At 48.3% G+C, this 13,434-nt stretch overlaps 1 protein-coding gene across 5 annotated transcripts in view; it reads right to left on the bottom strand.

Moving 5' to 3' along the window:
- The window catches only part of CAPN5 (calpain 5), a 53,404-nt gene that overhangs the window by 19,559 nt on the left and 20,411 nt on the right, over positions 1 to 13,434 (bottom strand). For all 5 annotated transcript variants that reach the window (XM_069016912.1, XM_069016921.1, XM_069016887.1 and 2 more), the window contains one exon: positions 1,613 to 1,744. In XM_069016912.1, the coding sequence (XP_068873013.1) occupies positions 1,613 to 1,744 (132 nt within the window). The remainder of the gene's footprint in view (positions 1 to 1,612; positions 1,745 to 13,434) is intronic.

Consider the following 13,434-nt stretch of genomic DNA (forward strand, 5'->3'; position numbering starts at 1 on the left):
GTGGTCCATTATTTCTGTCTCTGAGATCTTCAGCAATTAAGAAATTCTTTACTGTGAGGGTGGTGAGGCACTGACACAGGTTGCTCAGAGAATTTGTGGCTGCCCCATCCCTGGAAGTTCAAGGTCAGGTTGGATGGGGCTTTGAGCAACCTGGTCTAGTGGAAGGTGTCCCTGCCCATGGCAGGGGGGCTGGAACTAAATGGTCATTAAGGTCCCTTCCAACCTATACAATTCTATAAATCAAATCTTTCTGAAAGAAAAGAGGGGGGAGGTAAAAAAAAGCCTCTGAGAGTTAAAGCAATGGAAACTGAGAAGTCACAAACACCAACAGCCAAATTGCCAAGGGAGGAAAAGCAATGCCTGACAAACTGAAATAATGAAGTGTCCAAAGGGATGCAGCCTCTGGTTGGCATTTCCCAGGGCAGAGCTGGCAGTGAATGGTGAGGAAGGAAGACAACTTGCCCACTCACCCTTGGGGGATGTTGATGGTGAGGAACAAGCTAAACAACCCCATGCATCACCCTTGTAATGAGAGCCACAGCAGTCACCACCACCACCACAGCAGGAAGCCTTATTGCTTATCTAGAAGGCAACAACAGCTATCCTGTTCCTGTATAAAGAAAAACCTTGATTTTAATAAAAAATGGGGATGCTGCAAGAAATCCCTGAGCTTGCTGTTTATGCTCACCACAGGAAGCAGAGACTGGAAGAACCACAGCAGACAGAGCAGATGTAAAGGTGTGGGGTGGAGGAAACCATCTCAGACCTGTGGCTATGGGAGGCTGTGGGTGAAGTAGGTGGTGCTGTCTACACAGACTGGCTGCCTTTTACAGTAAAATCTGGGAGAAGTTGCTTGCAATTTGCTGGTCCCTTGCCCTATGATGATGCCCACCTATACCAGAGTCTGTACCTGCCTTGGCTTTCACAGGGCTGACATCTTGCACAGCTGAGGACATGGTGGAGATGGGCACAGACTATCCAGGGATGTGGCACTGAGCACCTCCTTCCCCCTGAACCTCTCTGCTTGCTCCTCAGGTCTGCAGCCCCTTGCTCTGGTGCGGCTCCTTGGTGGCTTTCTGGCCCACACTTGAAGGAACACTGCTATATGGTGCCATCCAGCCATGGGACATGGCAGGGTTGGATGCTCTGGGCAAGCAGTGAACTTGGGAGAGATGCTAATGCCCTGAGATCAGCCTATCAGCCCCCAGCATGAGGTGTCTCAGTGCAAAGGTGGGAACACAGTAAACAGCCAAAGAGAGAGAACACCATGGGAACTAGGGAAATGGGACCAAATGCTGCAGCTGAGCATCCTGAGTTTTGTACTTCTTGTTAATTTTTAGGTTATGTTGGAATTCAAAGGGTCAGATTTGAGACCTGAAAAACAGGATGGGATTTGATCCACTTAGTTAAGGAGAAACTGGCCAAGGGTTTGGCTGGAGTGTGGTAACTGCAATCATGATGACTAATTCTCTTTGAAAGACAGTTCTTTCAGGGAGGTTTTTGCACATCATCAGCTTTTCAGGACATGAAGCAACCCTGAGAAATAGTCTTTGAGCTGGACAAACCCAATGCAAAGCCAAGGTGTTGAAGACAGGCATGGGGAACCACTCACCTTCTGCCATAGAGACTCCCGGGATGCCAGGGAGGAGCAGGCAGCCACAAACCAGCAGTTCCCGACCTGGCCCTGGTGTAAGTCATGGGAGCTGATCCCATCCACAAAGAGACGTGGATCATTGCAGATTTCCTGTGGGACAGGAGAAAACCAGACACACTGGGTCAGTGAGCAGACAGGGAAATCAGAAGCAGGGCTTCTTGGCAAAGGAAAGTCACTTCCTCTCTTCCTCAGACTCCATGCAAACCTGACCTGCAGCTTTCTGCTGGCCTCGCTCATCATGCTGGTGGCAGAAGGACCCTGTCCTGCCTTCTGCTCTCACCAGGACATGGGCAGCATCACTAGACCTGCTCCCTATTCTGTCCCAGCACCAGTGCAGCTTTGTTATAATTATCCCTGTTGATAATAGTATGCTTTCACACCATTACAGCCCTTCTAAGTCTCCTCTTGCAGATGCCTCTACTCTGCCACCGTTTTACAAAGGGTGAGGGATCTGCCCTTCCAGATCCTAGCACAGCAGATGAAAAAAATTCGGTGAGCCAAAAGCTTTGTAGCTGGGCCAGGAGGATTAAACACTCGTTCTGCCACCAAAACCAGGATGGTGGATTGTGCACAGACACCACAAATGGAGAAACTTGGGTAAGAGGCAGCTGGGAGGTGAGCTCATCCCTCCAACCACGCACCAAGACCATCAGCTTTTCTCTGCCAGGCTGCCCTCCCTGCTTCCCACTCCCACTTAGAGCCTGGCCAAGAAAGCACTTCAATAACAGAGGGTGTTGGGGAAGCTTCAGGTGACACACTGCTTTTTTTAAAATGTATTTTCTCCTGCTCAATCCAGTTTGTAACATCACATCCAGCTGGAGGCTGGGAGCAGATGAGACAGATGAAGAGATGAAAGAAATCTTTTCCCCTTTGTTACTACATTTACTTTGAAGAGGAAAAAGGAAAAGCACATTATCCCTCCTCCCCCACACCTGCCAGTTTTTCAGGCTGGTTGCACCCAGAATAATATGCTCCCCCCCAAGACTTTGCATATGAGGACTTCTATTCCCTCTACCCATAGATTCACGGAAGGGTTTGGGTTGGAGGTGACCCTAAAGATCATCTAGTTCCAACCCACTCTAGGCAGACACCCCACCCACTAGATTACGTTGCCTAGGGCCCCATTGCAGGGATGAAAAGGAGCCATAAAACACCTCCTGCTATTCCCGCCTAGCCAAGCCAGCACCAAATACCTCAAAAATAACCTGACACAAACTGGCCAGGATCAGACCCAAGGAAAAGGACTAAGCCCCTAATGCTGGTGTTGCAGGATGTTGGATGAGCGCTAGGGGGAGGCAAGCTGACACCAGCAAGGGCAGGAGCCGCCTGTGCCTCTCAGCATCACTGAGCACAGGCAGGGATGGGAGAGGAGCAGTGGGGTTCAGCTCCTCTTTCATAGCACCGGGGAAGCATCCAGCAGCTGGGCATGCGTCTGGTCGGTGGTGGGGGTGCCTGCAAGATCAGCTCTTTGTCATCCTGCTCTGGGGAGCAGAGGCACCTTTTTTGTCCCACCTGAGGACCACAGCTGCCCCTTCTGCCCTTGGGGGGGATCTGCAGAACACAATGAAGGAGTCACTTGATATTACAGAGACAGTTGAGAACATGAAATCATGAGAAACACAGAGCCACAGAATGGCTTGAGTTGGAAGGGATTTTTTAAAGGCCATCTAGTCCAACTCCCTGCAATAAGCGGGGACATCTTTAACTGGATCAGGTTGCTCAGAGCCCAGTCAAACCTGACTTTGAACGTTTCCCAGGCATGGAACATCAACCACCTCTCTGGGCAACCTGTGCCAGTGTCTGACCACCTTCATTGCAAAAAACTTCTTCCTTATAGGTAGTCTAAATCAACTCTCCTTCAGTTTAAAACCACTACTCCTTGTCCTATCACAACAGGCCCTGCTAAAAAGTTTGTCCCCATCTTTCTTATAAGCCCCTTTCAAGTACTAAGAAGCTGCAGTAAGGTCTGTCCTGAAGTGCAGTGGGGCTGCCATGCTCCTCTGCAGAAGGAGCCCTCAAGCCCTCAGGCTGAGCCTGGTCCCAGTGGACTCCCAGTGATCCTAAGCACAGAATCACCAAATCAATGTGGTTATAAGGAATTTCTGGGTGTCACCCAGTCCAGGCCCCCTAATCAAAGCAGGGTCTGCTACAGCAGGTTGCTCAGGACTGTGTTCAGTCAGGTTTTGCCTACCTCCAGGAATACAGACTTTGCAACCTCTCTGGGAAGCCTGTGCCAGTTTTTGGACCACCCTCATAGTAAAAAAGTATTTTCTCATGTTTAAATGGAATTTCCTGACTTTCAACTTGTACACACTGTCTCTTGTAATGTCACTGGGTACCACTGAGAAGCTGGGCTCTGTCTCCATCGTTCCTGCCTATATGGTATTTATGGACATTGTTAAGAGCCCCCTGAGCCTTCTCCAGAGTAAAGAATCACAGAATCATTAAGAAGACCTCTAAGATCATGGAATCCAGCCATTAACCCAGCACAGTCCACCACTAAACCATGTCTCTCAGCACCACATCTGTACTTTTCTTGAACATTTCCAGCGATGGTGATTCCACCACTTCCCTGAGCAGTTTGTTCCAATGCTTGACCATCCTTTCAGTGAATAAATTTTTCTTAGTATCCAATCCTTGCAAAGGGGAAGGCAGCATTGCCTCCTTGTTCTAATGCTGTGGAATGGATTCTATCAGAACAAGTCTCATCCACGGGTCAGTCTCCCCAGAAAAACCCCCTGGGAAGGTTTGCCATATTCCTTAGACTGGAGCTTACCAATATTAAATTACTTGGATTCTTCAGTCCTCATTGAAGCTGCTGAGTTTCCACTCACACATTTTGTACCTGGTCTAGACTGTGTGGCCTCAATCCAACGGGATGACATTCCCTGTGTGCTCTGTCTGTACTGAGATGGGAGCCAAGGAGCAAGGCACTGCTTCAGCCAGGCTGCAATGCCCCAGGATCGCGTGGAGCACAGTAGGGCCCTGGTGTGTGATGCAAAGCACACTCGGAGCCATGGAGCATCATGCCCATGTGCAGAGGTGGGTGATGAACAAGGTAGCAGTGGGAACTAGGTCAAAAAGCCAAGAGAAGCTTTGGAACATTTAGTGTTCCTTTTCCTGTGAAAAGTGCTGGAAGTGATAAGGAGCTTATTCTGAAGCCAGATGGAATTACAGGGCCTGGGATTTGCACATGCAAAGGGAGGAGAGAAGCAGAGATTCCCCGATCAGAGAAGGTCATGACCTTGGTTTCCTTCCCTCCCTCCCATGGAACAGACAGAAACCAGGTGAGCAATAACATTTATCCAGGTAGCAAACACCACGTCACCCTCCCAGCACCACGACCCTGAGAGAAGAGAGCAGCACACCAACATTACACCCACACACACCCTGGGGCCTTCTGGGTTCAGGCTTCAGCCACCACAGAACCAGCTCAAACTGCCTCTTGCCACTTGAGGCTTCAGCAGACAGGGAGTCCATTCTGTCCTTCATTTATCATAGCCAGATCCTGGGTCCTGGTTGCTCCTAGTCTGGACACAGGTGGAGAACAGGAAGAAACAGGAAGGGGAAGCCAAAAGCTATGGCTGCAGGGAAGTTATGACTTTAATGTGCTGTTCTTAACTCTCCTGTGGCCAAGGGAGTCATCTATGTCTCTTTACCCCCAAGGAGAACCTGTCTTGGAGGGTCCCAAGAATCACAGAATCATTGAGGCTGGTAAAGCCCTTAAGATCACCAAGTCCAACCATTAATCCAACACTTCCATGTTCATCAACAGATCATGTTCCCGAGTGCCACACCCACATGTTTTTTGAACACTTCTGGAGATGGTTATTCCAAGAATCCTAGGCACCATCAGAGATGATCTTCTCTCCCTAAAATTGTCTGCTGAAATGCCTGCTGAGCTCCAGGCAACAAAACACAATTTAGAGAAAGCCTGTGCAGATGGCTCTATGGAAAGATTCTGACAGATAATACAGAGAGGGCCAAAATAGCGATTCAAAGTCCTGGTGATTCATATCCTTCCTCCTCCAATGGATGTGGGACAGAGGTGGAAATCAGAGCCAGAGCAGGTCCCTGTCGATGAGCAGCTGATTGCAGAGGTCTGGCTTACAGAAGCCCAGATTGGGGCAGTTTGCTCCCTCTGGCTTTGGGTTTTTGAAGTCCATTAAGGAAAAAAAAAGACCCAATCAGAGCATTATCTTGTACTTTTTTGCTTCCCACCCAAAAGCATGTGGTCTTTTCCTCTGCTGTCCCTTTTGGTACACTTTCCCAAAATACACACAATTTTTTTCCAAATGCATTTAAGGCAAAAAATATCTCCCTTGCCTTCTCCAGCCAGTCCAATTCCACACAGGGTTTTAAGGAGAAAATCACTCTAACTGGCTTTATAATTGGCAACTGTTTTACCACAAATGTTTCCTTGTGCAGGGTTCTGAGACTGAGATTCACTGGGAATCTGGATAATGTCAAACCAGATGTAGGGTAGGGAAAAGCTATGGCAGGAGGAGGAATAACCATGGGAGATACAATATCTGCTGCGTGCAGCATTTTTTCTAACAAGATTTTGTAAGGAACAGACTGGTCTAATTTCATTGCAGAGCCTGGCTGTTTCAGAACAATGCCTTCACTCAGACTTGCAAAATCAGCAAAATAATCTATTAGCATGGCTGCGCTTCCTCCCTCCCTCCTGGCCAACTGGGAGCTGAAAGGATCCTGTCTTAAATGTCATTCACACAGACAAGAGAGGAAGAGGTGCCCAAGCATGGCGAGCAACGGTGACAGAGCAGACACAAAGGTCCCCGTGCTGCCCTGCTGCAGGTACCTGCAACTGGGATGTGCTTGTGCAAAAAGGGGAGTTAAAAAACATTTGCACCAGGGTGACAGAGAAAAGGGAAATGGAGTGAATTTAGAATGCCAAGCTTTCAGATGGATTATTATAGGATCACACAATCATGGAGTGGTTTGGGTTGGAAAGGACCTTAAAGATCATCTCTCTCCACCCCCCTGCCATGGGCAGGGACACCTTCCACAAGGACCAGATTGCTCAAACCCCGTTCAGCCTGGCCTTGAACACTTCCAGGGATGCGGCAGCCACAACTTTTCTGGGCAACCTGTGACAGTGTCCTGCCACCCTCAATATAAAAAATTGTGTTGCTATATCTATTTTGAATCCATCCTTTTTCTGTTTAAAACCATTATCCTTTGTGCTATTGCTACAGGCTCTGCTAAAAAATATGTACTTGGAAGATCAGCTTCACACACATGGAAGGATAGGCTTGGTTGGGAATATCTACACCCTACAGAACTGTTTGTGGGGGTTTGTATTGCCTCAGTCAGGCATCCCTAATGCTAATCCACTCACAGTGTCTCAGTGTATACACATTTGTATTGTTATCAGCTCCCACACCATGCAGAGGGCACTAGACACTCCACCCACAGCAAACAGAACTTGCTTGTGAAGGGAGGCATCCCAAAAACATGCTCCCCACAAACTCCTCGACTCAGTTTGTGTACCACAGCACCATGCAATGGTGTTTGTTTTGGCACCAGGAAGAGTGGGGGCAGCATTACTTTTGGCACCAGGAAGAGCGGGGACAGAGGCAAACAAGATCTAAAGGTCAATTTGCAGGACCTTGACAGGTCCCTCTGCAGTTTTATTTTCCGGGTATCCAAAGTACAAAGGCACCAAAGAGGGATAAAGCAATGAGAAGTGGTTGAAACACAAGAGCCTGTTAGAGTACTGCACTTTCCCAGGAGCAGATGGAGAGGGATGGGAAGGAGAATGGCACAAGTACAGAGACCCCAGACCTGTCATTCCTCCCACATGCACTTTCCAGAGATGCACTCTTGGGAAGTCTCACCATTACTCAGCCCAGGACTACTTCAGTTTTTATCCAGCCAAGACTGATGCAGAGGCTGGCACGGCCTGGCTTTTAGAATCACCACACATCCAGACACAGCCTTCTCTCTCTCTCTCCCAGACCATCTCTCCCATAGCAAGTGCTTCTGTCTGGTTGCAAAGCCACTAAGAAAAAAAATACTCCCTGGATACCAACAGCCCTAAGGTCTGCAGAAGTCACTGCCAAAACAGGAAAGTCTTCACATGGCCCACTGACAAACCAGGGGGTAGAATGCTCAGAGCAGTGAGACGACATGCCACAGGTCACCCCATGCAGAGGCATAAATGGTCCCCCTGGGTTTCCAGTCCCACCACAGCCCAGTCACCATGGGAGCCACCCTTCCTTCATAGAAATGATGTCACCTGGCTCCTTTTCATGCTGCATTGCCTGAGCCAGCCTGACCCTTACAGCTGCACACAACTACAGTCTTGAGAAGTGGAGAGGACACTGAGCAAATACAGCTCTCAGAGACGGCTCCACCTGGATCTCCTTCCCTAAATCCTAGTCCATGTAGGCATGGGCTCTAGGAGCTACACCAGAGAGGTAGAGGAGGTAAAAAAAAGCTCCCAAGGCTGTTTAACACCCTCTGACAGATACACCTCTCTGACTCAGCACAGTGCTGCTGGCCACTTCTGCCCAAGTTCCCCCATCCTCCATCATATCCCAGTTTTGAGCTCTCCTACAGATCTCCTTTGACCAGCTTCCTTTGGGAAGGACTTGCAGGGTGAAGACCAACCCTTGTTTGGCAGTATTGTGAGTTTAAAATACACCCACATTCCAAAGCCTGTCCTCTCACATGGCACACCATGCTCTCAGTTACTCCAGCACTTTTAGTTGTGGGGTTTAACCTCAAGCAGAGAAACTGCTTTGGCTTGAAACTATGATGTATCAAGCCTTAGACTTGGAGGATCACAGTCATGCAGTACAAGTGAAGGAGCATGAACCACAGGCAGCAGCCCTGAGGATGCTCCACATCTTGCACCACTTTTGAGTCATCAGTCCCCATCCTGGAGGACACAGTGGTGGGGCCATGCTGGTGGAAAGGGAGGAGCTTATTCAAGTAGGTCCTGCTGTGAAAAACTACAGTATTTTGGGAGGAATGGTCCAAACCCAGCCATTCATCACAGAGCTAATGTGAAATCCTGGAGCAAGCTGATGTGGCCATGAGCTCAGCTGCACTGTTTCTGCCTCCAAGCAACACAATTCAGCAGCTGCCCTGCCTGAATCCCAAATCCTGTGTCTCACGGAAAGCCAATCTTCTAAAACAGGATTTAGAAATCTAAATTATGCAGGGTTTTTTTGTTGGTTTTGTTTGTTTGTTTTTAATCATCCTAAGAGTCAAGTTATTGATGGGAAAAAAATAATAAGAAGCTGCAAAGGAAAACTACCTTCACACTCCATTGTGCATGTCTCAGATCAAAATCTCCTAACTGCTTTTCTGTGGGACACCTCCCACACCCTATTGAGCCATACTCTCTCTATTTCCTTGTCCTTAGGGCAAGGAAATACCCTTTGGTTTGTGATTGTGTCACATTCCCAGCACCTCCATTCAAAAACAGGACTTGACCTCACCACAATCTAAACTAATCCCTGACTATCCAAAGATGATGAAAAATGAGGTTATCATGAGTTTAAGCCATTTAAAGAAACTACTTTCAGCCCACACCTATTCTGGTTATTCATACACTGGGTGTAGCTTTGCAAACAGAATCCTGCTTTATGAGAAAACCACCCTCTAGGAATGTGGAGTCATGAGCTTCTGCTAACTGGGAGAAGGGACATTAGTTCTTATGTAACTCTGTCAGTGGCTTTTGCATCAGACCACAGTCAAAATTTAACCATCCATGACCAGTCCCCATTCAGATGGTTTGTTCATCCTTTTCCTTCTTGGAGGGGGACTGGGAGGAATGCATCACTGAGCAGTGTCTTCTTCCCAAAGTTCCAGAAATATCAAAGATGCCTTGTTTTATATTTCCCCTCACACACACTCACTCACACTCACAGTTACACACTCACACAACCTCTTACACACTCTTAAACACTCAAACATTCTTACACACCCAAACACACTCTTACACAGACCCAAAATCCTATTCTCTCTGAGGGCTAAAATATTAGAGCTCACAGGCAGTGCAGAAACTCCCAACTTGCACCAAGATTAAATCCCTTGGTTGACTCAGAACGTGCATCCAGCTCTGGGACCCCCAACATAAGGAGGATGTAAACCTGCTGGAGCAAGTCCAGAGGAGAGCACAAAGATGCTCAGAGGGCTGGAGCAGCTCTGCTATGAAGACAGGCTGAGAGAGTTGGGGTTGTGCAGCCTGGAGTTGAGAAGGATGAAAGGAGACCTTAGAGCTCCTTCTGGTGCCTAAAGAAGCTCTAAGAGAGTTGGAGAGGAACTTTTGACAGGTGTGTGGAGTAACAAGACAAGGAGGAATAGCTTGAATGGCTTTAAACTGAATGAAATCAGGTTTAAGTTAGATAATAGAAAGAAATTCTTTCCTGTGAGGGTAGTGAGGCATTGGCACAGGTTTCCCTGTAAATGCCCCATCCCCAGGACAGGTTAGGATAGGGCTTTGAGTGGTGAGGAACACATTCAGTGCAGGTATCTTGGTGAGCAGCTGCAGTTTGAGCTCTGGGGGGAGGGAGCCTGAGCCCGAGACAAGAGGCTGTGAACTGCTGACCAAAGAAAAAAGGGGCACCTGTGGCCCATCCACGTGACCGGACACTGGAGACTCCTATGCTTGGACTGCGAGAGGATAAAAACCCAAGGTTTCCTTTGTTCATGGTCCCTCCTCAGAGGCACCAGCTCGGACCATTATTCTATCACTGCACCAAGGTTAAATAATTGTAATGACTCAGATGTTTGAGACTCTGCTATGGGAAAGCTGGGGTCACGGTAAGGAAACCTGGTCTGACATTGAGTGTAGGGAGTCAAGTGGGGCACCCACTGTCTCACTGGAGCCACCTGCTGCGAAGGGGTTTTGGTCCCAGCTCAGGTGGTGGGAGTGTGACTGCCAGAGTGGCTCCTGGATGGTCAGACAGGAAGTTTCCTTAACACTGAGCAACCAGGTCTAGTGGAAGGCGTCTCTGCCCATGGCAGGGAGGTTGGAACCAGGTGATCTTGAAACCCAGCCACTCTGTGATTCTATGAGAAGCAGCTCTGCAATTGCTCCACAGGTTGAACGTGCCCCTGCAGGATCCCAGAGTCCAGTCTGGGAGGATTTCCATGCTCCCTCCCATGGAACTCAGAGGCAGTGGATGCCCAGGGCTCCTTTCTGCAACACCCTCTGCTATTGTTCTGCTCTTCCTCATTACCAATACAATAATTTCTTGTCACCAACATGCAGCTGCACTAAGAAGCATGCAATGAATCTAATCCAGGGATTTTATCGTTGCTTTTGCTTTTAAGGCCACGTCCTTCTGATGCTGAGGACAGAGCAGACTGGCTGGAAATTTCTTATCAAAGGCTGCACTGCTTATCAACCCCAGTCCTCACTGGGGCTAAGGAGGGGAGTGTGTTTGCCTGGCAACAGGAGGCCACGGCCCTGGGAGGATCCGGCGAGACCTGCTGGAATGCAGCCAGGGTCAGCATCACATCTAATGGGAGTAGAGACCTTTTAAAATAAGTACAAGTAATAACAATGAATCTCTTGTTCATCCTTGAGGGATGGGGGGAGCCTATGAATGGCTTAAAAATGTAAAAACAAGGTCAATTCAGAGATTGCATTAAATGATGACCAAATCCTTTCCTGGCAAGGAGCAGCCAGACTGGCAATCAGCTCCAGTTTTACTGAAAACAGCAGATAAATTAACAGGCAAGTGGCTCATAAATTCTTAAGCCAAGAAATGCAAAGGTCTGGAAGGATTTCAACCCCTGTGATGGATGCCAGACAGTCTGTTGACTCTGTTCAGAGGAGATGACCCCTCAGTCAATCCAGCAGCACAGAGGAGCCCCAGCATCAACACTCACTCCAAGCATTCTGTAGGAGAAACCAAAACTGAGAGGGACAGGCCAAGTCACTGTGAAAAGCTCAGCAAAGACACCCCTGGAGCACAGAAGTTAGTATTTTAGTCATTCTGGAAGAAAAACCTCCAAGTGGGACACCAGAAGGTTTCTGCAGCCAGTGGCCATTGCCAATGTAAGTGCCTCCCTGCTAAATTCTTGGTGAGCTTCGGAGAGCAAAGAACTGCAAGAACTTAACCTCTGTCTTCCCCATTATCTTCACTCTTGTGTTTTTGCCAGCTTCCCAGCTTGCACTACACACTGGAGAAAAGACCTTTTAATGCAGAAACTTGTGGGCAGGGAAGTGCTGGTCCTGCTTTTAGTGAATTAGTTCACTGACTCCTTTCCCCTTCCAGGAAACCTCCATGGGGATTGATTGTATAATCCTCACTCAGCAAGAGAAAAGAGCTAAGTGCTTAATAATGTAAAAAAAAGTGGAGCTAAGAGATGCTCTCCCATCCTGCAACACCTTCTCCAAAGACAACAGCATCCCATTCAGGAGACAATGGACATAATGTATCCTGAATGACAGGGCAAGGGAGAATGGCTTTAAGGTGAAATAGGGTAGATTCAGATTGGATATTAGGAAGAAATTCTTCCCTGTGAGGGTGGTGAGGCACTGGCACAGGTTGCCCAGAGAAGCCATGGATGCCCCATCCCTGGAAGTGTTCAAGGCCAGGTTGGATGGGGCTCTGAGCAACCTGGGATAGCGGAAGGTGTCCCTGCCCGTGGAACTAGAGCATCTTTAGGATCCCTTCCAACCCAAACCATTCTATGGTTCTTTGAGTGGGCAAAACCCCTATACAAAAGTCAGGGTAGATATATACCAGGACAGCAGGGAATGGCTATTGAAAAATCCTATTTTCTAGGCTTCTGAAACGAGATTTCCCTTGAATGTCTGGGAATAAACCTCAGGACTGTGACTGAGAGCATGTCTCCCCAGTGCCATAGTAGGCCTGAAAATGCCATGGTCCTAGTGCCCAAAGATCTCCTACTTCTACAACCCTTCCCAAAACATCTGGCCTGTCTCTCTCCCCCAAAACTACTCTCTCAGGCTTTCCCCTTCAAATGACATTGCCTTCATCCAGATAAAATAATATTACCATTTAGCAAGAATCTACCTTTATGTTCTTTAATCAGTGACAATCTCCCCTGACAATTAATTCCTGCAGAGATAATTCAGCACTTGCAAGTAAATACTGGAGAGAGATAAAAATACTGAGAAACAGGGATGGAGGGAAAAACTCTTTCCCTGAAGATGGGAGGGTGTAGACTTCATCCAAGAGCGTTTGTCTGGTGGCTGCAACCATCCAGGCTTGAACTCACAGTGCAGGGATGCAGCTCAGGTTCAACAACAACCACATGTCACCTTGAGCCACACAGTCCCTGTGACAACAGCCCGCTTGGAAACCCTTGTGCTTGTCACAGCTTCTCATTACAGCACTTTTGGCTCAGCTTGGCACTGAGATCCCACCTGGAGCCCTCCAAGCATCTTTGGGATCTCATGTCCCAGCCGCTCAGCATCTTAGGGATGACCATGAGGTGCTCCTGCAATGTCCTGCAGCACACTGCTGTGGACAGGAATACACTCAGCACACAGCAGCCCACCTGCCTCCCAGAAAAGGGAGGAAAAACTGTCTCCACGCTCAACCTTGCTCCCTGGGAAGAGCTGAAGGATCAGAACATGCAGCTCATGTGGTTCAACATCGCACCTGTGCATTATGTAAGCCTCTCACCAGGCTTCATTTGCTTCCCACAGGTGCAGTGATGCCCAAATTTGTCCTGGGTGGTGACCTGTCCCAGCAGCAGGTCATAGCTTGGCAGGCTGAACCTGAACCAAGCAGCCCCCTTGCTGCAGAGAGACAACAAGCCCT

This window comes from Aphelocoma coerulescens, chromosome 1, assembly GCF_041296385.1.
Source record: "Aphelocoma coerulescens isolate FSJ_1873_10779 chromosome 1, UR_Acoe_1.0, whole genome shotgun sequence".
Taxonomy (NCBI): domain Eukaryota; kingdom Metazoa; phylum Chordata; class Aves; order Passeriformes; family Corvidae; genus Aphelocoma; species Aphelocoma coerulescens.